The 26,322-nt window shown below is 47.2% G+C and overlaps 1 protein-coding gene across 1 annotated transcript in view; it reads right to left on the bottom strand.

Moving 5' to 3' along the window:
• The window catches only part of PARD6G (par-6 family cell polarity regulator gamma), a 91,071-nt gene that overhangs the window by 50,258 nt on the left and 14,491 nt on the right, over positions 1-26,322 (bottom strand). The window contains exon 2 of the mRNA XM_043559154.1: positions 14,169-14,391. Coding sequence (XP_043415089.1) covers positions 14,169-14,391 — 223 coding nt within the window. The remainder of the gene's footprint in view (positions 1-14,168; positions 14,392-26,322) is intronic.

Raw genomic sequence — 26,322 nt, forward strand, 5'->3', positions numbered from 1 at the left:
GCCGCATCCTGCCTGCGTTCCCCAGTCCAGCTGTCAGCCTCGTCCCAGTTCTGTCTGCATGTGTTGGCTGCTACGCAACGGCTCGGGAGAAGACCTGGGGTGCCAGGGGATGTGCTGTGGCCGGTGGCCTCCGTGCTGAATCATTTTCCCACAGGACAGGGTGGAAAATAGAGATACCGGCAAAAACAGGAAGACAGACCACTGTGCAGGAGGAAATCCAAATCTTGCTTACGCTTCTGGGAGAGAAAAGTTCACAGTGGAAATTTTTATATCTCTGGACTCCAAGCTAGTGCAGGTAAATCATCTGTGTTCTCTCCAGCACGGCCACCCAGTGGAGTCACACAGACACAGAGAAGGGGGTGAGGCTGGCATAACGGTGCTGGAAGTCTGGGAAGTGATGGAGAAAGAAAAGTAAAAAAGGAACAAATGAATAGGCAAACATCTCCAGAGCTGTGAGTCCAAGGGCCTGGGATGGAGGGGCACCACAGTAATTTCACACAGGGCTTTGGAAACCATTTTTCTAAAACAGACCATCCCCTTTCCTGTCCAGCTGCCCATGTGGGATGACTCCCTTCTGTTCCCTGTGAATTCTGCTGAGGCCAGATTCAGCTGGAGCGTGGGCTTTTGAGAGTCCACCTGGACTTCCACCGGCTCCTGGCCTCCCACACCTGCCCTCTGGAACAAGAAAACCTTTTAAACAGACACGGCTACACAGAGCGGGTAGAGCCTGTCCCAGGGGCGTCCTTGCCTCTTGGGGCCCTCCAGGGTCGAAGGTAACTGTAGGCTCTCTTAAGTAACTTCACTCCTTCCTAAAAAGATTTTCCTCCAGATGGAATGACATTCGATGGGTTCGACAACTAACAATAGGAACATAAATAGTGCCCCCAGCTTTGTTACACTAAGACCACAACTTAGGTGTAGACTCAGTGGGCTAGCCTGTGGCTAAGAGGAAGAATTTCAATGTGTTCAGATCCTGGTGCCCTTTTCCAGCAAAGATGGTTCGAATGCAAGATGCTTAAGAGAGCACAATTTAAGATTAATACCTATCAACTACTCCTTACCTACAGAAGATGTTTTAATCAGCCACATGCTAAGACCCATCTCAACTTGAGGTCATCTGAGAACAGATTCCCACGAGACGTGCAACTGGTCACAGAGCTTGTACATCACTCTAGGCGTTTTCCCTACATGTCTTCTCCTGTCTGCCGGTCCTGTGGGGTCTCTTAGCCGACGGCGTCCTCTGCCAGGGGCTTCCTACTCTAGTCCCAGCTCATTAGTGCACACCCACTGTTGGCAGGCAAGGGGACAATCACCAGACCGTCTTGGTGCTCGCTGGCCCCCTGGTCCTCTCCTACCATCTCTTCCCAGGCTCGCTTCAGCCTGGTGCTTTGAGACTGAGCCCCACAACCTGTTGCTTCTCCCATGAACTCACACACGCTTTTCAGTCTGCCCATTGTGCTTAGCCTGGTGCCATCTCCTCATGAAAAACCTCCGGGACCTTCCGTTCTGGCTCCCACAGCACACTCACCTGGGTGGTCACTGTCTTCCCCAGTCCGTCGAGGGCAGGAGCCCGTATGTGAGGTGAGCCTGTAACTGTCCAACCTGTGGGTGCTCAGTAATGGGGTGCTAAATGGAGGAGCAGAAGCACAACCACAAACTGGGATGAGGCCTATTGAGACATTGTCTTAGCTGAACGAGGAAACTAGCAAAGAGCTGGTAATTCTGTAGCCATTATGAGTGAATCCCCAGGGGAGGGCTCCATAATTTATGGTCAAGTTAGGGCTGGCTGACCTCCCCAGGTACCATCAATAGGGTCAAAAGGGACTGGCAAGGACCTGACTTTCAGAAGGTACTAGAAGCTAGATCATCCCACTAAAATCCCCATGCTGACACCTGTGTCTGCCCATCCCCAACAAGGGCCAGAAAGCTCAACCCCAAAGGGGGCTGGCATTTCTCATTCTGCCTGCCTTTGGCAATGTTGAACAAAACAGTAGCATCCACTCCAGACAACCAGGTCCTGACTGAACCTGGGTCCTGACTGTGGGAGACGCTTCCAAAGATGAGCAGGTGGGGCCCTGCCTCCCAGAGCATGTGGTCTAGGACACGCGGGAGTGCGCAGTTACCGCCAGGCTTCAGGGAAGGCAGCGCGGCAGGTTTCCCACGAACCAACCCCTGCAGCGACACTTCCATCAGGTCCCACAGAGACCCTGCTAACCCTGCCCATGGCTCTCCATCACCCAACTCCATCTGCACGGCCCTGCGGGGCCAGGCCCATCTCTGGGGCTCTGCTACATACCCCCACACGCCCCCAGGAGACACCTGACTCAAATGGCAGGAACGTTATCCAATTTGCTCGCCACAGTGCTTGAGGAAGGCGTGGGGTTTAGAGAATCCAGGAAGGAATGACCAGTCTGCAGGCCTGTGTGGTCAGGTGGGCACCAGGGCTCCACCTCCCACGGGAAGTACCTGATTGCCCAGCTCTGAGCAGCTTCTAAACAGTCAGGCACTCGCAGGAGGCACAGGCTGTAGGGTGTGGGGCTTACCAGGCAGGCCATCCAAAGGGCCGACGAATCCCTTTCTTCTAAAAATAGGTGAAGGTACACAACCCTAACCCACCCTGGAAACAGAAACACAGCCCTGTTACATTATCTGAGGAGTATGCTGCTTTTTGTTTAAAAAGATTTGTTTCAAAGAGAAATCCTGCTAACACAGGCAGCCTGACAACCAATCACTTGGCTCAGGACTGTCGGCTTCAATGTTGAAAGAAAGCCCCACGCTGTGCCTCCATGCTTGGCCTTATTTCCCATCAAAATGGAATCCTTGACCTCGTCCTCTTTGAGAACTGGCTTAAATAAACATGTTACTCATCATATGACCAGCCACTCTGCCCTGACAGAAAAGAAACAGTGAGATGGTCACCTCCAGACAAACAGTACTCTGGCCTCTGTGGAAGCTTCGGCAGGAACTATGTCCCCATGCAAAAACCACAGCCTCTACTCTAAACTTTAGCCCTGGGGTCTGCAGCTTGCACCCAGCAAGGCCAGGCTGAGAGGAGCTCCCTACACACAGGACGTAAGATATCAGCTGTTTAGAGCAGGATAAGAGGCCCATAAGGCGGCAGCTGTGGTCCCAGACTTGCAGGGTCCAAAGCTGGCTGCTGTCCTAACAGGAGAGCAGCCCACAGCCCACTTCTGGGGAGACCCTCACCGGCCTTCACTGCAGCATTCAGGAGGGCAAATTCAAGGCTCATGAGTCTTCCTGCCACACAAGGACAGTCTTCCAAGATGTGTTTAAGAAGATTCCATTCAAATGTCATTCTAATGCCCTCCTAAAAAGAATTCCACTGGCAGTGTCTTAGCTCAAAATACATATGCTTTTTAACCTAGCAAGACATTTCGGCTAATTTTCCCGGAAGAGACAGATGGACACATAGGTAAAAACGCATAACACAGTTTGTAAGAATGAAAATTTGGAAAAGTTTTAAATATGAAATAAGGGGTTGGTTACGTTTTGTTACATTGATATAACATTTATATATACATTTATATATCTCCATTAAAAGATAGTTTGTGTCTACATACATCTACAAAAAGTAAAAAATACAATACGAGCTTAAAACAATGTCTGTGAGTTAAAACTAATTTAAAAGTGTATGTTTGTTATGATCCTATTTATGTAAAACTATGTCCAACTTATTTACCTATACCACATGATCTGGGAGGGGTCACCAAAATGCTAACGGTGGTTACCTTGGGGGTGGTGGAGTTGTTTATTTCCACATTGTTTGAATTTTCTTTTACAAATATGTTATAAGCAGAAAAGACTTTTAAAAACAGTCTTACACGGGTGCCTGGGCGGCTCAGTCCGACTCTTGACTATGGTTCAGGTCATGATCTCATGGTTTCATAAGATTGAACCCCACATCGGGCTCCGCACAGTCAGCACAGAGCCTGCTCGGGATTCTCCCTTTCCCTGTCTCTCTCAAAGTAAATAAAAAGAAAAGGCAAAAAATAAATTAAAAAAATAAATAAAAACAAAAAGTCTTGCAAAGAGTTTAATGACAGGATATATTTATGATATATTAGGACTTTAAACAGCACGAGTCCAAATTATAAACACACCCTGGGCTTGAATATGTAAAAAAAAAACATGTGACCAGGGAACAAACAAGAAAAGGTCAAACCCACCTCCATGTCACCACCATGTTCAAGGTGCTCACTGGGCTGGGGCACTTTCCCGCCCTCCCGCAGGCTCAGCTGGGGGGCAGGGGCAGCCCCGGGGCACAGGTGCACCAAGCTGTGTCCAGGAGATGCCGGTGACCTCGTGGTTTCTGACTGCCTGCACAGATGGCTAGTTTGCCCAGGGCCAGCCCCTGGATTCTTCTGGATGGTGGGTGGCTCTGGCTTTGTTTTCTTTTTAATGAGCTACATCAGCACATTCTCTCCCCCCTTCCACTCCCACTCCAGGGGTGAATGCGGGCTTCAGGCATTTTGTTTTCTGAATGTTCCCACGGTGGAGCCACGGGAGAGTGTTTGCCTTTTCTTTCAATTAAAAAAAAAAAAAAAAAGGAAATTCTCCAAATATGCAAACTTCCAGGAATCAGTGGCAGTTAAAGAAGCAAATATGTCTCATGAAAAAGCTCCCACAGCAGAGGGTGTTACATCTGTTCCTACAAGCACAGGGACACAGACAAGGTTACTTCAGCACAACTAGGCTTTTCCCTGCCCTCAACACACACAGCCTCCAACCTGGGGCAGTGTCTCAGGAAAGAGAATTGTAGCACCCTAAAACGTCAGAGACCCTGAGTGCTTCCTGCTAAGCAGTGAACCCCCAACCTAAAAACCGAACACAACTTCTGGGACTTAATGAAGTATCTGAGAAAAGCAATTATAAGCAGGATTTACACAGCCTGACACTTTAAGATTCTTCCAGTGCATGTAACCAAATTGTCAGCGATTCTATATGTTTTACTTTGAAGAACATCCCGTAATTACTTTTTCTGGTAACTCCCTCCCTCCCCCTCTCCAATCATGCAACTTGTGATAAATCAGACATATGTCTCTTGTTCATTCGAGGCACTGAGAAGGACACTACGACACCAAGAACAGCGAACAGATACGGGGAAGCGCACAGTATTTACGTTTCTTTTACAAGTAAACACTTCAGAGCATTCTAATTGTGCTGAAAATCTTGTGGTATAATTAAGTCTTCTCAAGCCCCCTGTGACACCCTGAGGCCACCCTGAGGCCACTCACCCTGGGGACAGAAGAGCCACGGATACTCAATCAGGATTCCACCTCCAGTTCTAGGCTGGGGCCTGGGAGGCAAAAAGGCCCATCTCTTAAATAACAAGAGGGCTGGGAAGCTGGTGTTGGAGGGATTTATTGAAGGATATGTGGTGAAAAGTTAGTGTTTGCATTTCCTGTTTATTCTGCTAAAAATAGAAGGAGATACTCTGAGTATCTTTGCTGGTCTTGTCCTGCATTCTCTCTGGTTTGGGCCAGCTTTCTGAAATGTTCCTGCATCCTTGGGGATGACCAGGGGAGTGAGCAGGAGACAGGGAAGATTGGCTCCCCAGCACTGGCTGGGTGTGTGGCCCACGTACGCAGATCCTGGGACAATTCGGTTCCAGCAACTTACTTAAGTGGGCACAGCATTCAAGTGAAAGGCATGATGATGTCTGTTGTGCATACAAGGGGAGACCCCGCAGTGTTTAGCAGGGGTCCGGCGCTGGACAGAGGACTACAGAAGTCTACTGAACGCGGAAGGAGAGAAGCCTGTATGTGTGAAGGCCAAAGGCATGGTCCTTTGTCCCCCTGGGCAGAAATGCCATCTAACATCCTAAGGAAAGATGTCCCCGGCTGGGTCCCGGGAGGACAAAATCCAAGTCATTCCTGGCCTGTCATCTGAGCTCTCAAATGCAGACTCTCCATAACTGGCTTCCTAACCCCGCACGCTCCAAGGGCCCTCGGCAAGATGGTGCTGGGAAATGGCTGCTCAGAATAATGTTCTCAAAGGCATCAAGTAAAATACGTGTATTTATAAAATTTTTTTTTCAATATTTATTTTTGGGACAGAGAGAGACAGAGCATGAATGGGGGAGGGGCAGAGAGAGAGGGAGACACAGAATCGGAAACAGGCTCCAGGCTCTGAGCCATCAGCCCAGAGCCCGACGCGGGGCTCGAACTCCCGGACCGCGAGATCGTGACCTGGCTGAAGTTGGACGCTTAACCGACTGCGCCACCCAGGCGCCCCAAAATACGTGTATTTATAAAGGAAATCAGTTACTTTGAAGACAGTGATCAAAATACTACAGCCAATATGTGATATAACACTGTATGTGCTTTCTTACTAACACAATGAATAACAATCCATACCAGTGTTTTCAAATAACGATTACAAGGGCACCTGGGTAGCTCAGTCAGTTGAGTGCCCAACTCTTGGTTTTGGCTCAGATCATGATCTCGAGGTTTGTGGGATGGAGCCCTGCATTGGACTCTGTGGTGACAGCCCAGAGCCTGCTTGGGATTCTCTCTCTCTCTCTCTCTGTGGCACTCCTCCCTCTCTCTCTCAAAATGAGTGAATAAACTTAAAAAAAAAAATAAAATAGTGCTTACAGTAGATAACATTCAAAATATCTGGCTACAATAAGCACATGAACACACAATATGAGAATATCCATGATTTCTATTGTAACAAAGTTGCAGGCCCTGCTACCCCTGCTGTGCAGGACCAGTTACATACCTCATAAGTTTACCAATGGACCCCAAATAGAGGCCAGCTGCAGGTTCCTGAGCACTGCCTGGAGTTTTGATGGTAAATAAATTAATTAAAAACTCCAAGTTTTTACACATATTGAAAATGGCTGAATTTTGGAAATAAAGACCAAAGATGAGCCCAGATGATGTCACCCAAGGTCAAGGCTCAGACTCGGGAGACTCTGGTTTGAATCTTATACTTTTTAATTTTGTAAGAGAGATACTGAGATATAATTTATTGAAAAATAACTTACATACCATAATGTTCACCCATTTAAGGACTACAATTCAATGGTTATGAGTATATTTACAAAGGCCTGCAATCAACACCACTATTGAATTACAGAATATTTCAGTGTCCAGTTAAGAAACCCTAACCTCCCAATACTCCCTTCTCCCTAGCAACCACGAATCTGTTTCTGTCTCTATGGACTTCTCATACACAGTTGACTCTCATTATACATGGTAGTTATATTCTATAAAGTCTCCGTGAACATTGAATTATTGAATACTGAAACATGGCTATTTGGAAAATACACGGTTAGGTTCCTGTGAGCCTCTGACCAACGTTTTGATCCACTGAGCAACATAAAACCTTCTGCTATATGTGTTTCTATTTAAAGATATATATTTGGTGGGGTGCTTGAGGGGCTCAGTCAGTTAAGCATCTGACTTTGGCTCAGGTCATGATCTCACGGCTCGTGACTCAGTCCCACAGAGACTGTCAGTAGAGGGCCCACTTCAGATCCCGACTCCCTCTCTTCTGTCCCCCCCACCCCGCCCCACTCTCTCTCAAAAATAAATAAACATTAAAAAAAGACATGTAAGGGCACCTGGGTGGCGCAGTCGGTTAAGCGTCCGACTTCAGCCAGGTCACGATCTCGCGGTCCGTGAGTTCGAGCCCCGCGTCGGGCTCTGGGCTGATGGCTCGGAGCCTGGAGCCTGTTTCCGATTCTGTGTCTCCCTCTCTCTCTGCCCCTCCCCCGTTCATGCTCTGTCTCTCTCTGTCCCAAAAATAAATAAAAACGTTGAAAAAAAAATTAAAAAAAAAAAAGACATGTATTTAGTATATATTATTGATTCTTAATGTTGAACTCATAGCTAAGAGCACTTTCTATGTACAGCACATCACATCCCTCTTGCACTTAGGAAAACTCAGTAGCACTCCTGCACTAGCCATGGAGTCATTTTCAACAGTGAAATCACAAGAAAAGCACAGGAGGATTCTGGGAAGACGGCAGAGCAGGGGCCCCGGGAATCTCTCCCCCCCAGATGACAACAGCAGGGGCGGAACCTGTGTGATGGGACTGCTTTGGGACTGTGGACTCTGCCCGAGGCCTGCCACGTGTCCGGGAGAAGTCGTCGATTTTGGTCCATTCCAGCTCTCAGCACGGCAGCACCTACCCGTCCCGCGCCCCAGCCATGTGGCAGGCAGCGGGCACGTGTTTCTGGAGCAGCCCGCAGAAGCCAGGTGGACGAAAAGGACCCCGTCCCCCAAACGGCAGGAGGCCATGCTCTGACCACACGGGTGCGGACTCAGAGGCTGGCGGCCATTGCTGTCACCCCTCCAGCTCCAGCTCGAGTGACTTCAAGGGGATAAGTGCCCTCTTATCCCCCTTTTGTTTTCCACTTTTCCCCTTTTGGGAGCCACACGTTAAAGACTAGGACACTGAAAAACAGCTGCCTATTTGGGGGAAGTTAGGAAGCGACGGCACATGTCCAAGGAAAGGCTCAGAAAAGACCGGGGAAGACATTCAATGGACACCTCAGCTTGACCCCCGGCACAGAGCCTGCAACCAAGAAAAGAACGACGACAATGAAACAGCAAACCCTGGGGAAGGGGGAGAATCTGATTTCCAGAGTAACCGCATCATGAGATTCGAATGTCCAGCGCTCAGCAAATCACAAGGCACACAGAGAAACAGGGGACTTCGGCCCATTGAAAGGAAAAAGATAATTCAACAGAATCTGTCCCTAAAAAGGACCCGGTGTCAGATCTACTAGAGAGATTTTAAAGCAACTGTCTTAAAGATGCCGAAAGAACTAGAAGATGTGGATAAAATCATGAAAAAAAAGTATGAACAAAATGGAAATATCAGTAAAGAAGGAGAAAACCAGCAAAGAAACCCCAAAGAAATTCTGGAGCTGAAAAGTACAATAACTGAAATGAAAAATTGACTAGAGGGATTCAAAACAGATTTGAACAAACAGAAGAAATACCAGTGAACCTGAAGACACAACAGTGGAAATCATCAACACTGTGGAATAGAAAGTAAATGAAGAAAACGGAGACCGAGGGACCCATAGGACATTGTCAAGAGGACAGACACACACACTGTGGGAGTCTCAAAAGGAAAAGAGAGGGGCAGAGAGAATATTTGAAGAAACAATGGCTATAAATCTTCCTAACTTTAAGAAAGACATGAATATAAAATCCAAGACGCTCAGCAAACTCCAAATAAGATGAACTCAGACAGACCCACTCTGAGACAAGTTGTAACCAAACTTTCAAAAGACCAAGAATCTTGAAAGCACCAAGAGAGAGGGGAATCATCACACCCAAGGGGCCCTCAGTAAGCTTATCTGCAGATTTTTCACCAGAAACTTTGGGTTTCAGAGAAAGTGCACAACACATTCAAAACAGTGTACGAAGGCAGACCCGTCACGTGTGACTCCTATATCCAGCAAGACCGTGCCGCAAAGCGAGAGGGAGATCAAGACGTTCCCAGACAGACAAACGCTGTGGGAGGTGGGGACCACCGGCCTTTTCTGCAAGAGCTGCTTGTTCCCGGGAGTAGGGCCGACGCAAGGACAGGACGGGAGACAGTCACTAGAGGCCGTGCGAGAACTAAGGTCTCGGGGCAGGCCAGCACACGGCCAGTTATAAAAGGCACAGTTCACAAAAGAAAAAATAGACAAATTTGACTTTGTTCCAAATTAGAAATTTTGTACATCAAAAGACAATGTGCAGAGTATAAAGGCAACCTACAGAATGAGAGAAAATATTTGTGAGTCCATATCTGACAAGGGATTAACATCCAGAACAAAAAGAGCCCCTGAAACTCAACAACCAAAGGCAACCTTGTGCAAAAATGGGCAAAGGACCCGAACGGATGTCTCTCCAAAGAAGACGTACAAGTGCCCATGAAGCACTGCAAACACCAACATCACTAATGATGAGGGACTTGCAAATCAAGAGTACGAGATCCCACCTCACACCCATTGTGATGGCTACTTTTAAAGAACGAGAAAACAACAGGTGCTGGTGAGGGTGTGGAAAAACTGGGACCCTGTGCGCTGTTGGTGGGAATGCAAAATGGTGCGGCTGCTGTGGAAAACAGTGTGACGGTTTCTCAAACACTTAAGAGTAGAACTACCATGTGAAGCAGCAATATTTACACTACAGAGTATATACCCAAAAGAATTGAAAACAGGGTCTCAAAGAGATATTTGTCTCATGTTAACAGCAGCTAAAACATGGAAGAAACCCAGATGTCCACTGATGGGTGAATGATGAGCAAAATGTGGCCTATTCAAATGGAGTATCATTCAACCTGGAAAAGGAAGGAAATGCTGGCAGTCTCTCCCCTGAGAAGAACCTTGAGGGCATAATGCTCAGTGAAGCGAACCAGTCACAAATACTGCAGGAATCCACTTCCAGGAGGCTCCTAGAGGGGTCACAATCACACAGGTAGAAAGTAGGGTGGCGGGCACCAGGGGCCGGAGGGAGGGCAGAATGGGGAGATAGGGTCTAAAAGACAGAATGGCTCGGGTTTTCAGGATGAGAAGCATCGTGGAGACGGATGGGTATACAGCGGTGGCAAGCTTCGTTGTGTGTATTTTGCCACAATTATTAAAAAAGAACAAGCACAAAAAAGTGGGAAACATGGCAGTAAACAGACTGTGGCAAGGACACGTGTGTGCCGGAAGACCTGATGCGAGAAGGCGGACCCCGCTGCCCCGGCGGCCGACCCTCCACTGCCCCGCACGTCTGCAAGTGGCCGCCGAGCGTTGAGCATCGCTTTGGGGCAACAAATAAGTTTTAGCGACTCCCCAGACACAGACTCTGCACCTCAGAGCCCAGACTGAACGCACCCCTCCGACAGCGGCCCGCATACCCGGCTACTCTCACCTGCCCCTTCCTCCAGGGTTCCCGCGAGCTGTGTCCCCTCAGTCCCGTCTACGACTGAGCCCTGTCCCAGCGCACGTCTTGTGTGCACTCGCCGGTCTGCGCACACTGGGGCGTTTGCACCCTTTGGCCATCACGGACACCGCGGCAGTCAACAGTCACGCATAAGTTCCTGTGTGGGAATAGGACTCCCACATCCTGGTATTTTGTCGAAGCGTTTCCACATCTGTATTCACAAGGGAGGTTGGCCTGAAGTTTCACTGTGATGTGCATGTGTGGTTTGGGGTAAGAGATTAATGAGTGGCAGACAAAGTATGTTTCCTAAACACAACAGTGGGTTTACTTCAACATCTGTTAGAAGGCTGATGGCTCTTCGCCTGTGATAGGAGTACAGATTTCTCCTAAAATATACACCACGGTACAGAAAGTTATTAGGTAAGTGACAGAGTGAGGGTGGCTGCAGTAAAATCATGAAAACAGTATTGCTGTGACTGACATCTCGGAACACCTGCTGTAGGAAAAGAACGTGGGACCCGAGTGTCACCTCCCAGGGTAGCCTCAGCGATGGCCTGCCTGCAGATGGGCACTGCCTTTCACACAGTTAGCAAGTCTGTCCTGAACATGGAGGGTGTCAGGACGGCTCCTGCTTCCTACCACCCACAGCGACACAGTTGTCCCGCCTCTCCCACCTGGACACAGTATTTACAGCAAGAGTCCACTGAGCATGGCGAGAGCAGAGCCCGTTTCCCCAGTGATGGAATCGAGGCGCTGAGCTTTGTGAATATTAGGAGTACTTTCTTTTTTTCTTTTATTTATTTTCAGAGAGAGAGAGCACACAGCAGGGACAGAGAGAGAGGGAGAGAGAATGAATCCCAGGCAGGCTCTGAGCTGTCAGCACAGAGCCCACCGTGGGGCTCGAACTCACAAACCGTGAGATCATGACCTGAGCTGAAAGAGAGTTGGATGCTTAGCTGACTGAGCCACCCAGGCACCCCAGGAGCCCTTTCCTATTTAAGTATGGCAACTATTGTTTGTTTGTTTTTAATTTTTTATGTTTATTTATTTTTGAAAGAGAGAGAGAGAGAGAGAGAGAGAGAGAGAGAGAGGGAGAGAGAGAGAGACAGACAGAGTGTGAGTCGGGGAGGGGCAGAGAGAGAGGGAGACACAATCCGAAGCAGGCTCCAGGCTCCGAGCTGTCAGCACAGAGCCCGACGCAGGGCTCGAACCCATGAACTGTGAGATGTCGACCCGAGCTGAAGTCAAATGCTTAACCGACGGAGCCACCCGGGTGCCCCAAGTATGACAACTATCTGAGGTAGGCGCTGCTCTCCCATTTTATAGACCAGAAAGAACATTAGGGATCGGCTGGTCAGAGTCAGTGAGAAGGTGCTAGAGGCAGGGTCTGAACTGGGGTCCCTGACAGAGGTCTCTGTCATGTGACAGAGAAAGGCACGGGTTGCAGGTGACACACTACGGGGCGGGGGAAGAAACCCTAAGCCAGCCAATTAAACTTTGAGCTATTTCTCTCAGGGCAGTGGCAGAGGGAAAGTGAACAGTGAAGACAGGACACAGGGCCTCAGCCAGCAAGCTGAAAAGAGGCAGAGCTGCCAGAGCCGCCCCTGGGAAGTGGACACACTCGAGGGCACACAGACCTCGGAGCTTCCTGTGTCACCTCAGCTTTAGAGGGTCCACAGCACGGGGTGCCAGGTGTCAGCAGCACTTTGAGGGAAAGGCGCACCCTCGATGGCACCTCCAGTTCAGCTCCGCGCAGACAACACTTGTTCCCTCTGTGACCGATGGATGACAAAGCCCGCGTGCAGATCTCCGGTTTACACGGTGCTCCGCACCCACTGCTCACCCTCCCACACCCTGAGAGCAAGCACTGTGACCCGGGATGGCCAGGGCGGAGCGGTGGGACGTGGCCCCGATGGCCAGCAAGGAGCCCTGAGAATGGCCGCTAAGTAAGGCACAGAGAAGCAGAGTAACAGGACAGAGAACGGGCCGAGGGGACACGAGGTGACTGGCTAGCGCGGTCTGAGGGCGGGCCTCTCTCAGAGGGCGGCTCCAGGCGGGGGGGGGGGGGGGGGGGGGGGGGGGGGGGGGGGGGGGGGGGGGGGGGGGGGTGGGGGGGGGGGCAGCCGGCAGGAGGACGCGGCAGAGCCCGGGGTCACGTGGAGGCAGCGGAGCAACGCTGCAGGGCTGGGGACGAAGCAAAAGCCACTACGCGGAAGTGACAGTGCCATCAGCGGGACAGCCAGGCTCAGCAGGGACTGAAGACGCAGAGCTGTCTGATCTCGTGCCAGAGAACCAGGCAGAAGGTGAGGTCAGCGGGTCTGCCGCTGTTCCCTTCCAGCAGCACAAACAAGAAGAGAGAATGTTCGCAGAACCGCGGCCAGCGCGCCCTGAGCTCTCCGCACGTGCGCCTTCTCCCCTCGGGACAACGTGATGCCACAGCAGGGACTGAGGCACCGCCTTCCCTCAGAACCAGGCGCCCGGCCATACACCTCGGCCTCCAGCGTCCCGGCCTCCTTCTGTTCCGAACACTGTGGCTGCTGCTCCCGGTCTCTGCTCAGCTCTCCTGCCCCCACTGAGGCCACTGCAGCCAACACAGCGAGCCACGGCGGTCACCCTGCAAGTGTCCCCTGCGGGCGGTCTGTGTGCTCGCTGTGGGCACAGAAGTTCCAGTCACGACCAAGTCAGCCAGGAAACGCCTCCCTGCAGGCGTCTCTTTCCTTCAGTATTTTATTTGGAAATGGGAAGATTCTCCCAAGTGTAGAGATGAGACCAGCACGAGGCCCAGCTCCGACTCAACAACGGGGCACACGCCCTCCCAACCATTAACCTACGTTAGCAGCCGGTTTTCCCATAAAATGATACTGTTACAGCAAAGCTAGACCCTCAGAGCTAAAAGTTAGCCAAAGTTATAATTTAAAGCTAGCATAAGTTTCCAATCCTAAAAAGACAGTGGAAAACACACACTAGCAACCACAAGTTTCATTCCTGGGTTACTGGCTAATGCCGTTTTGTTAGCGAACTCGCATCCAGTTAAAATATGAAAGCATCAATAGTATTTCTTACTCAGTCTTTAAAAATCAGAAGTCAACACTCTTTAAGATTGAAAACGCATTTAAAATTTTGAAGACTTTCTAATAAACTGGTGTTGACCAAACACACGTTACCTTCTTTTCTACCACAGGCTAGAAAAGAGAATCGCATGGCTCTGTAGCAACAGACAAAACTGAAAACTGCATGTTTGAAATGGGTGCAGCGGCCCCCGGTACCTCGTTTCTGGATGAAGACCCTGAGCAGGGGGTTGGCGCTCGAGACCGCCTTGCAGAAGTTGTCATCGTTGTTGATGGGCAGCAGGTCGCCGTGCACATCTGCATAGCCAATGGTCACGTCTGTGTTGGAGATGTGGTGCGTGTGAACCACCAGGTTGTAGAAGTCTTCAAACTTCCCTGGCTTTTGACGGTCTAAGGAAAATCTCCGGAACTCAGCCCCAAACTACAATGCAAGAGACAGGGGGGACATAAGTAGCAGGGAAAGGACGGGAAATAAGGCTTGTTCACGTCATGCCAAGCGCGTCCTGAGCCTCCGTGAGGCCTGGACACAGCGGTGAACTGTGTCCCTGTCCTCATAGAGCTTCCGCAAACACACAAGGAAAGGGGAGACGGGAGTGTGGGGGATCAGTTCACTCAACGCTGACCTGTGTCCTGAGGACAGGACAGGTGCTGGAGCTCAGGCTACTGAAGAAAAAGCAAGGTCAAAAAGTATTATGAGTATGGTGGACGAGATTGAAACAGGAGCCTGTGCTTAGTGAGGGCCTTCACCTGGGGTGGCTGTCCAGGCTCAGCTTGCTGTGTCCGCACAGCCCCGAGACAGGGGCAAACACTCACAGGCAGGAGGGAAGCTGGGCCAGCTGAATGCTCTGTATTTTTCCTGAGGGCAATGGGTGGCCCTGGAACAATTTCAATTTTAAGCAAGGAACTGATTTGATATGATTTGCGTTTGCTTTAAAAAAAAAATTTATGTATTTACTGAGAGACAGAGGGAATGAGAGAAAGCAAATGTAGGAGCGACAGGGGGCAGACAGAGAGAGCGCAAGAGAGAGGGAATCCCAGGCAGGCTCTGTGCTGTCAGTGCAGAGCCCCACGCGAGATCATGACCTGAGCAAAAATCAAGAGTCAGATGCTCGATGGACTGAGCCACCTAGGGGCCTCTGATTTGTATTTTTAAAAGACCAAAGGATCAAAAGTGGAAGCAAAAGTGAAAGAAGGAAGGACTGTGGTAAAAAGAAGGCTTCACAAATCTCAGGGAGACACGAACGTGGGCCCTGGTCCCGCCCAAAACACAGAGCAGGTTTCTCTCTCAAAAGGCGGTACTCACTCCGCCTGCTCTGGGAGATGCCCAGGGCCCAACTTTCCTGACAGTCCCTGGCCCTGGCACAGTTCTCTGCCAGGAAAGGACCCTAGGTCGCCTCCCACGGGCTGAACCATCCTGGGATCCGAGGACACCACCTCTGTTTGGCCTAAGGGTTTCTGGATTAGGACATGCTGTTGTCCCTCGCTTGGCAATACAGACCTTTATTCATCAGGCAGCACAGATTCAGTGCTCTTCAACACAACTGAAAACTAATTATAGTGGTTCCAAAATACACAAAAATGAAATGTCTAATGTTTATGCAATACGAGTCATTACATCATCTAGACATTATGTCAACTAGTCAAGGGCAAATCAACTCAAACCATATGGGTTTGTGTGGTTCTCAAAGTGGGCAGGCATCAGAATCACCTGGAGGCCCCTAGAGGTCTGGACTGGGCTGATCTGGAGAGCGGGCCCCATAATTTGCATTTTTAACAAGTTCCCAGGAGAAGCTGATGCCCTTGGGCTGGGGACCACACCATAAAACCACTGGTTTTAAGGGAATCAGTCTCCAAATCTCCGTGGCCACAGATCTCTGAGAACCAGAGTCTGCTGTTCCATTTCCCTTTTTAAAAAACAAAACAAACCTCTCACCCATCCCGCATTGCCCCAGGAATAACATACTTCAGCACGCAGGACAGTGGGACATTCGGAAATACTGGTTCGAGAAAAGCCACCTTCGATGGGCAAGCACAACCCCTAAGGCCTCCTCCCATGTACTGGGTCAGGGGAGGAGGGGCTCCGGGCTCAGCCCAGAGGGCCACGCGGCAAGGCTCTCCCCCGTCACTCTGCCGCTGTCAGAGGTGCCCATCTTGAGATGGGGCCTGTGAACACAGCACAGCAAACCGAGAAATCCCTCCCTCATTGCTGAGAGGTCAGCATTCCTCCTCTTCTCCATATTTATCCCAGCACGCACCATTGGCTGGCCCAGGGTGAGCAGCACACAATCTCTCACACACAGGCTTACATCCTGGGGCCACAAAACTTTTGAAGACACAAGAGTTCAAGCCTACATTAGTTTAATGTGATCTTTTTTTCAGATTCGGTTATGTCGTCACATCATGAATATTTATTTCAACAATAGCCGTCATCTCTCCCATCTCAGATCTAATACAAGCTAACTTCCAGAGCAATTAGTTCTTATCAGTATGCACCCTCTTTTCATTAAGCACATAAGGAGAGTTCAATGGTGTCCAATGAAATCAGCGTATGCCTCTGAGTTTCATGTGCGATTCTTGATTCTTCCCCCAAACTGGACACCACGCACTCACTCTGATTTAAGGGACACCGGCTGTCTCTCCTGACTCACTCCCCCGGATTAGGCCACATCCTAGGTGAGCAGTGAGAAACAGCCCATGCTGGGCCGAGTCCCTCCTGCATTTGGCAGTCAATCTAAGGTTAGTCTAATTTGTTTCTCCAATCTTTTAGTGGTTTTCTTCAAAATATGTCTTTATAATTTTTTTTAAACTTTTTTTTAGAGAGAGAGAAAGAGTGAGTGAGCAGAGGAGAGGGCAGAGGGAGACTAAGAAGACTGAGAGAGAATCTTAAGCAGGCTCCACATGGAGCCCGACACGGGGCTCACGAACAGGACCCTGGGATCATGACCTGAGCCACCCAGGTGCCCCTTCCTCAAAATACGTCTTAACGTGTGCATTGGAAACGAAAATGAATCCAGACTGCTTCCTGACAGAAAGCAAGTCTGATTTGTATTTCATAATGAGGCTGACTTTGTTAATCCATCCAGCAGTATGGTGAACAATGCTTCTTACGTTGAATGAGTCCCAAAGTTTGGCAAAAAGAGGTAGGAAATGGGATATTAGCATTTTTCCTAATTTTTTTTATTATGGCAAAATACACATAACATAAAGTTTACCATTAAAAATTTTTTTTTAATGTTTTTTTATTTTTGAGAGAGACAGACAGAGTGCAAGCAGGGGAAGGGCAGACAACAAGAGAGACACAGAATCCGAAGCAGACTCCAGGCTCTGAGCTGTCAGCACAGAGCTGGATGTGGGGCTCCACCTCACAAACCGTGAGATCGTGACCTGAGTCGAAGTCAGATCCTTGACAGACTCAGCCACCCAGGTGCCCCTAAAGTTTACCATCTTCACCATTACTTAAGTGTAGAGTTCAGTGGCAGTAATACATTCACACTGCCGAGTAGCTGTCCCCATCCATGTGTCTTCGTATCTTGTGCAACTGAGTCCGTCCCCATTAAACACAGACTCCCGGCCCCTCTCCCAGTCCCTGGTGACACCACCTACCTGCCCGTCTGTATGAATAGGACTCCTCTAAGTACTTCATATGAGTGGAATCATCCGTTTTTGTCTTTCTGTAACTGGCTCATTCCCCTGGTCAAATATATAATTTGAAACACTCTCATTCTGTGGGTTGCTTTACTCTGTGGATCTGGGTCCTTCTAAGGGGAAATGTTACGGCTGTGAGCAGGGCACAGGAGGAAAAGGTAGATTGAGGCTGCTGTCTAACTTGCCTGCCAACCTAGGGCAGGTGCCATAATGTCAGTTTTTCTTAAAACTTTCCTTAGTGAGCACTTAGCTTTGAAGTTGTACCTGTTCTGGACTGAGGAGACGGCCTCCCAAACAGACACCTCCCTTTGTGGAGTTCTGCAGGTTTGAATGTGGGACAGCAGGTGAGTGTCTGACGCTCAACCGTCACTACCTTGTCATGAGCCTTGCCGCGGGAACAAACTCCTATAGCGAGGCTTGGCATTTCAGGGTGGTCTCCAGAAAACTTTAAAGTTGGTTCAGGCATTTGCATAGGGATCCCTATGTACTAATGCAGTGGTCTTCAAATGTCACATACCTCCTGAGGAATTCTGAAAAACTACCACTATAAAAAGGATAACATATTTTTAAGTTAGCATCTAAATTTTTCATAACAAAAATAAATAGTTGCAAGGGATATAATTTCCAGCATACTGTATTTCTTTTAAAAATAAATATTTTATCAGGTGATCTTTTAAATACAGTCAATGAAAGCTAAATGCCATAGTGATATGATGTCACCATCATGCATTTTAAAATAGAATAACCAACTCTTTTATAACAATCAGAAATTCCACATGGGCTTTTTTTTCTGTTTGGTCCCTTGTTTCTATCACACTGCTCCAAGAGGACTGAAGCCTAGTATTTTATCATAATAATTCATGCTGGAGTACCCTGCCACTCTTCTATGTGAGAAAATCAGATAAATTGAATTAACCATTCTTTTTCACATGGCCACAAGGCTCTATTTGTGGAGAATATTTCTACATTGGTGTCAGTGGTGTGGAGTTTCAAATCTGCAAGATGGAAAGAGTACTGGGCGGTATGCACAACGGTGTGAATGTAAACTGTATACTGTGAACTGTGTGCTCAGAAGCTGGCTATGATGGTGAACTTAATGCCTGGGTTAGGGACCAAAACTATACAGTAACATAAAATAAATAGATTTTTTACAGTAGAAAGTTTGTAGCCTAAGTCATCACAATGATTAATCATGATTGAAACAGTTACACATTTTCATAAATAATTATTAACCATCCCAAGTAAACACCTAAAAAATCTTTCATGAGGAGTGTTTTTGCTAAATGAGGTCAGAGTAACATTGGCTCTTTTGCTCCTTCTCCTCCCTGTGAATGTAAGTTGATGGGACTGAGGGCTCAGAAGGCATGCCAGACCTCAGCTCTGTGACTCTTACCAAGTAATGTGCCAAAAATAAATAATCATAGAGTGGTCTATCATTAACAATATTTTTAATAATCTATTAGCTGACAATTAGGAGAATTTTCAACGCTGTTGAAAGCAAAGTTTTGGAAACCACTGGACTTGCAATATTTACTGCCCAATCCTTGGAACCACTTTTTCAATTTCTGGTAAGTACACCAAGAATTATATGCCAACGAATCGTGTCTGCATTTAGAGGAAACTTGTTTAACCTGATATAAAGGGAAGTAAAAATAGAAAGTCAGTACCCCATGCTAATATATATATACATTTAAATAAAATGCTTTTATCATACTGAAGTTGGATTCTTATGTAACAACACCATTACCAAAGTCACTCAAAATGGATAAATGACCTAAATGTAAAACCTGAAACTACAGAATTCTTAAATAAAAACATAGTGCAAAAGCTTCAGGACACTGGGTTTGGTAGTGATTTACAGGATATGACACCAAAGGCACAAGTAACAAAAGAAAAAACAGACACTGGACTTAATGAAAACTACCTTTTGCGCATCAGAAGACACTATCCACAGAGTACAACAGCCTGCAAAAAGGGATAATACTCAGAATATACAGAGAACTCCCAGGTACAACTGGTATATATCCATACAATGGAGTGTCATTCAGCCTTCAAACGGAAGGGTGTTCTTTCACCTGCTGCAACATGCACGAAGCTGGAGGACTGTGCTGTGTGAAATGAGCCAGCAACAGAAGGGTGAAGGCTGTGTGGTCCCACTTGTAGGAGGTCCCGGGAGCCATCAGATCATGGAGACAGAAAGCAGGTGGTAGTTGCAAGGAACTGGGAAGTTATTGCTTAACTGACAGACTTTTGGTTTTACAAGATGAAAAGAGTTCTGGATATGGAGGTGGGGGGGGCGGCGGCTGCACAACCGTGTGAATGTACTTAGTGACACTGAAGAGCACACGTAAAATGGTTAAGTGGCAAATTTTATGTCATGTGTATTTTACCACAGTGAAAGAAATGGAGGGGAATAAGATACCCATAGGAGGCTGGGAAAAGCTCTGAAATTCCTACAAACACAGAAGGCCACACACACATGCAGTGCTGTGTGCATGATCAGGAGAGACCCAGGAAGGCTATAGAATCTCTATCTGGTTGACCTGGGATTCTGTGAGTCAGGAAGTGAAGGCTAAAGTGGAGCATAAGCAGCTGGAACTGACACACACATAGAGCCTCGAGCAGAGGCTGGGGGACCTACTGGTTGAGCTCACGTAAGGAAACCTCTGTGCAATCACCAGATGACCATGAAGCTAACAGTGGTCGCACATAACAAATAATACACTTTACAGAATTTGTCCAGGAAAGTCACTAAACAAACAAAAAGCAGCAAAGAAATAAACATGAAAAAAAATTAAAGTGTCTAGTTTTCAGCAAATTTATGAGATATATCAAGAAACAGAAAAAAAAATGGCCTCCATGCAGAGGAAAATAAGCAGCCAATGAAGGGCCCAGATGCTGCACTTGCGAGACAAAGATTTTAGATCAGCTATTATAATTATGTTCAAATAAGTGAAGGAAACCAAGTCTAAAGATCTGAAGGAAATCATGAAAGCAATGTCTAACCAAACACAGAATAAAAACAAAGAGATGGAGATCATTAAAAAAAATTTTTTTTAATGTTTACTTATTTTTGAGAGAGAGAGGGAGATAGAGCGTGAGTGGGGGAGGGGCAGAGAGAGAGGGAGACACAGAATCCGAAGCAGGCTTTAGGTTCCGAGCTGTTAGCACAGAGCCTGATGTGGGGTTCGAACCCAGGAACTGTGAGATCGTGACCTGAGCCGAAGTCGGACACTCAACTGACTGAGCCACCCAGGCGCCCTGGAAATCATTTTTAAAAAAAGAATCAGATTGAGATTCTAGAGTTGAAGAATATAATAACTACAGTAAAAATGTCCAGAGGGACTCAACAGAAAATCAGAGGTGGTCAAAGAAAGAATCGGAAAATACGAGGATAGGTCAATTGAGACTGTATAGTCTAGGGAGCAGAAAGAAAAAAGAATGAAGAAAAATGAGCAGAGCCTCAGAGACCTGTGGCGTATTACCATGCATCCAAAGAAACACAGCTGGAAGTCCCAGAGCAGGAGAGAGAAAAAAGCAGAAAGAATATTTGGAGGAACAATGTGTATAAACTTCCCAAATGTAATGAATTTAACTACATATCCAAAAGTTCAACAAACTACAATTAACATAAACTCAATGAGATACACAACTAGATGCATCCTAGTCAAACTGTAAAACCCAAAGCCAAAGAGAGAATCTTAAAAGAAGAAAAACAATTCATCCTATATAAAAGATCTGCAATGTTATGAATAACTGACTTCTTATCTGAAATCACGGGGGATAAAATGCTGTGGGGTAACATGTTTGGGGGCACAATGCCAACTGAAAATTCTATATCCAGCACAACTACCCTTCAAAAAATGAAGGAGAAACAAGACAGTCCAAAATAAATAAAAACTGGGAGAACTGTTACCAGCAGGCCTGCCTTACAAGAAATATTAAAGCTATCCTTGAGGCTGAAATAAAAGACCACTATACATTAACTGGAATAAACAGTACTGTTAAATGTAACTACAGAGGTATATGTAAATGGCAGAAAAGTATACTTTTGCCTGTTTGTAATTTGTTTCTTCTGATTAAGAGACAACTACAGAGGCAGCTTATTTTCCTGCTTCCAACATTTGTAGTTGCTGGCAGCGTGTACTTGGTCTCCATCAGGCACACTGACCCCACAGCCAGACTAAGGTCCAAAGTGGCAACACTGTGTGTGGGACCTCTGGCTTTCCCTGGATAGTGCCAAGCTCCTGTGAGTGGAACGGGCCTGTGTTGTCCCCCAGAATGAAGTACTGATACATGCTACAACAAAGATGAACCTTGAAAACATGCTAAGTGAAGGATGCCAGATACACAAGACCACGTACTGTATGATGTACTTGTGTGAAATGCATGGACTAGGCAGATTCACAGAGAGAACAGACTAGTGGTTACCAGGGACTGGGGACAGGATGGAATTGAGAACGGCTGCTAAGAGGTAGGAGGTTTATTTTTGGAGTGAAGAAAATACTTTAAAATTAGGTAGTGGTAATGATTGCACAAGTCTGTGAATATACTAAAAACCACTGAATGTGTACTTTAAAGTTGTGAATTTTATTTCACATGAATTATAGCTTACAGAGCTGTTATTTTTTAAAAAGGTTTCACCTCAAAGAATAATTTTCTAAAATAGCCGACTGAAGGGGCGCCTGGGTGGCTCAGTCGGTTGGGCATCCGACTGGCTCAGGTCACGATCTCACGGTCCGTGAGTTCGAGCCCCGCATCGGGCTCTGGGCTGATGGCTCAGAGCCTGGAGCCTGTTTCCGATTCTGTGTCTCCCTCTCTCTCTGCCACTCCCCCGTTCATGCTCTGTCTCTCTCTGTCTCAAAAATAAATAAAAAACGTAAAAAAAATAAATAAATAAATAAATAAATAAATAAATAAATAAAATAGCCGACTGAAGACTGATTGGAAGCTGTATTCAGAAACTTGGAAACCCCAGAGAGTGACACTGGCCAAGTACAATGGAGGCTCTGCTTTTGCTCTAGGCATACAGGAAACGCTAAAGGACCAAGTGTCCAAGCATCTGTTGTCAGCACACATCAATTTAGAAGATAAAAACTTAAGAACTCAGGGAACTCCCCGGGGACACCCCCCCCCCCACCTGTCATTACTGCTGGGTCCTGAGACTTAGTCCAAGCTGGTAGGGCAAGCTTTTCCAGTTCAAGTTGGTCCACAGTGTTGAATTGGTAAGGACAGAGGGCAGGCACTCTGAGCAGGGTAGAACTTGCCTTCCCTCACACCCATCTCCACCCTGGCCCCAAACTGCAAAAGGCTCTCAGTCCCTCTTGTCCAATTCAGAAACTAAAACTTTATATGAATGATATTTTTGGAGTCCCAAGGCTCTGGCAATACAAATCTATTTTCATCAATCAATGTCATGTGACTCCAAGGATAATCTGTTACCACTAACATGATTATTTCTTATTTTCCAAGTTAAAAATATTAAAAATGTAAAAAGATTTTTCTTGATACCTAATGAGGTCTTTCTACACTTATCCGTATGTTTAAAAAAAAAAATCTATTTTGTGTAGGACACTGCAGGGCACAAAAGGCTTGTTTGGGTTAGCTGTCTTCATGCACACAATTAAGTCCTAAGCTTCCCCATGGGAAGTGCCCTTCCAAGAGTTCACACTGAGGGTCTCAGAGAAGGTGAGAGATTTGCCCAAGGCCACACAAATCCTTGATTCCAGGTTGGAAATAAGACTCCATTTCTTGACTCTGATCCTTTTCTACACGGGCAGTGCTAAGCTGCTGCCACTCCAAGCTAACCGAAAAAACCATTCTTCCTACCACTGAAAACATGGTTCCCAGATTTCCTCTTACACTCACCCAGGTAACATTTACTTAAAAACTCTAAAATGTCACATTAAAAAAATGTTTTTTAAGTTATTTATTTATTTTCAGAGAGAGAGAGGAAGAGAGAGGAGACTGTGAGCAGGGGAGAGGCAGAGACAGAGGGAAAGAGAGAGAACCCTAAGTAGGCTCTGCACTCTCAGTGCACTTGAACTCACAAAGGCGTGAGACCATGGCCTGAGCTGAAACCCAAGAGTCTGACACTTAACCGACTGAGCCCCCCAGGTGCCCCTAAGATGGCACATTTCTGATGATTAAGAAGCAGCTCTGGCACAAGGTGGCACAAGGTCATCCCCTCTGTGAGGGCTAAAGTCAAAGAGAAGAGGAGGAAATCAAAACCTAGCACTTTCTTCTCATCTAGGCCGCTTCACACAGTGTCTTTCTAGCTAGAGAGGGCACTCAGGGCTTGAACCCCATGTGATGTCCCCACATGCTGCGAAGATTGTAGGGGAGGCAATTAATCACTGTTTCTATCACTTGAGGATTAAAAGCTCACACGTTTGTATTTCTAACAGTTTTGTGGGGGCAGGAGATGCACATACACCGTTTTTAATCTCAAGCCTAGAAAAGAGGAAAATCGAGGTCTAGTTTCTGGTATGACACTTGAGGTGCCATGTGGAGCCCAGAGTTCTGGGGTCAGTTCAGTACCTGGGCTGGCTCACGAGGGTCACATGCAGGGACACTGCACTGAGACACCTGTGCAGTGTGTGACAGGATGTTCGTGGAGGCCTCTCCAACATGTATGCTAAAAAAAAAAAAACAGAACAAAACTCGAACTACACACTGTTTGGTGTGTTTTTCTTTATGGTTTGAACAGGGGTAGAATCACACAGCTCAAAAGTCAAAAGGTATTCAGTAAAAAGTCTCCCAGCCACCCTGCCCCTTCCCCACTGGAGCTGGTGATTTCAGTTGTATGCGCCCTTCAAAAGGTGTTTTCTGCATGTGAAGGCACATGTGAACTGTATCTATATTCCTTCTTTTCTAAATAAATGGTAGCATGCTATCCACACTGGTCAACTCTGGAGGTTTTTTTTTTTTTCCCACTTATCTTCTATATTTTGAAAACATTCTTTTTCTGGATGCTCCTGGTCTTGTAAGGGAGGAATCTCTAACTCTCAGATGCCCCTGAACTGAGAAAGGTTAAGTCACTTGGCTGCTGGTTTGTAAGGTACCCACAGACAGGGACGTGACAGGGTATCGTCAGACTCACCAGGGAAGGTCACAGGAGCCAGGTGTTAAGGTAGAGTTTTTACCAGTTAAAATTTGCTTAGTAACTGGGTCACTTCTAAGGCACCTCCCAAACCCCAGGGAACCACAAATTTGGTTATTTATTTTACAAATTTGCAATTACCATATGAGTTAGGGCAGCAAACTGCCATAGCTCACACTAGAGTACGAGCCCAGGAGCATGGGGTCTGCTTGTTCTAGACTAGTAGAGTCCCTAATATACAGTAGACACGCAAATTTTCATTGATTTAATGAATTAAACTTCTGTCAACTGGTTTTAAAATAAAATTCTAGAATTTTAATTAAGTGGACATTGACTGACAGTCTCAAAACAGGAACGCAGTAGGAGATACAAGCATGAAGTCACAAACCATGTCCCATGTCACACATCAGCCCTGTCCCGTGTATGTTAGATTTGAAGACAAATGCCAGTCCCCCCAACCCCCCCAACACAAGGGTGAGGTTTTCACCGTCAAAACCAAGGAGACAATGTCCCAATGACTATTTGCAAACAGGTGAGTAAACAGGCAAACTGAGGGGTCTTTAGCCACGTAACACACACTCTCTGTGGTAATCAGGTTGTGACCCTGCTTCAGATGGCTCAATGATAATGCCCAGTTTTAAAGGCAGGAAAGGTCATGGGGTCTCAATCACACCCAAAGGCTGCCTGACGCTGTTTCTTAAAGAAAGGCCTGGTTTCCAAATTACTTTCCCAGGAAGGAAGGGTAGTCAGTTTCTCTGACCACATGCCCTCTGCTCTGGATAAACCTGGGCGGGAGCCCTTGGTTCGTGGACACCAGGCTGTGCCTTCCGCTAGTGACCATGCATCACCCACCACACACTTGCTGCAGGCAGACGCACTCTCCCACGAGCCTCTGCGGCCATGTCCCACCTGCTTCCCAGCTCATATCCCTTCCTTGGGCAGAACTGACTCTAAAAGAGAAGTACGTCTGAGAAGCATCATTAGCTTTCACTGCTTCCTTTCACCAGACAGCGACCCCAAGAACCACCAAATCACCAGGATGCTTCTCCAAAAGTGTCATACTAAGGGACATGTGTCTTTTATTTGAACTCACTCCTCCAAAATACCAAATAGGAACTTATTCACCAAGCAAATATTTTCCTGTGCTGGTCTTTACAGTTGTAAAAGAAGAATATGGTCTCCATTTCATCCCCTGCCCCACCCCCCATCCTGGCATACGGTAGTCGTACAAAATACGTTTACTGAGTAACTAGTGTAATGTATGGCTCCTGCTTTTATCATCCAGCGAAAATGCACGGAGTGGTTCTACGCAACAGGCACTTCTCCTACTCACTGGGGAAGGGAGTGACCAAACAGAAGAAATGCCTGTCCTTATGAAACTTAAATTCCAGCAGGGAAGACAGGTAGCAAACTAAAAATAACCAGCACCTAAGTCACAGAATATGTTAGAAGTTGGTGAGTGCCACGGCGAAAGGCCAGAATAAGCTGAGAAGGCCGCGTGTGCTCTCCAATTTGCTGGGAGTTATGTAGGAGTGCAGACCATCAGGGCACAAGGGCCACCTGGGTCTCTTCCCCAAGTGCGGGATGGGTTGGCCCCTGCTCCTC

The sequence above is a fragment of the Prionailurus bengalensis genome, chromosome D3 (genome assembly GCF_016509475.1).
Source record: "Prionailurus bengalensis isolate Pbe53 chromosome D3, Fcat_Pben_1.1_paternal_pri, whole genome shotgun sequence".
Classification (NCBI taxonomy): domain Eukaryota; kingdom Metazoa; phylum Chordata; class Mammalia; order Carnivora; family Felidae; genus Prionailurus; species Prionailurus bengalensis.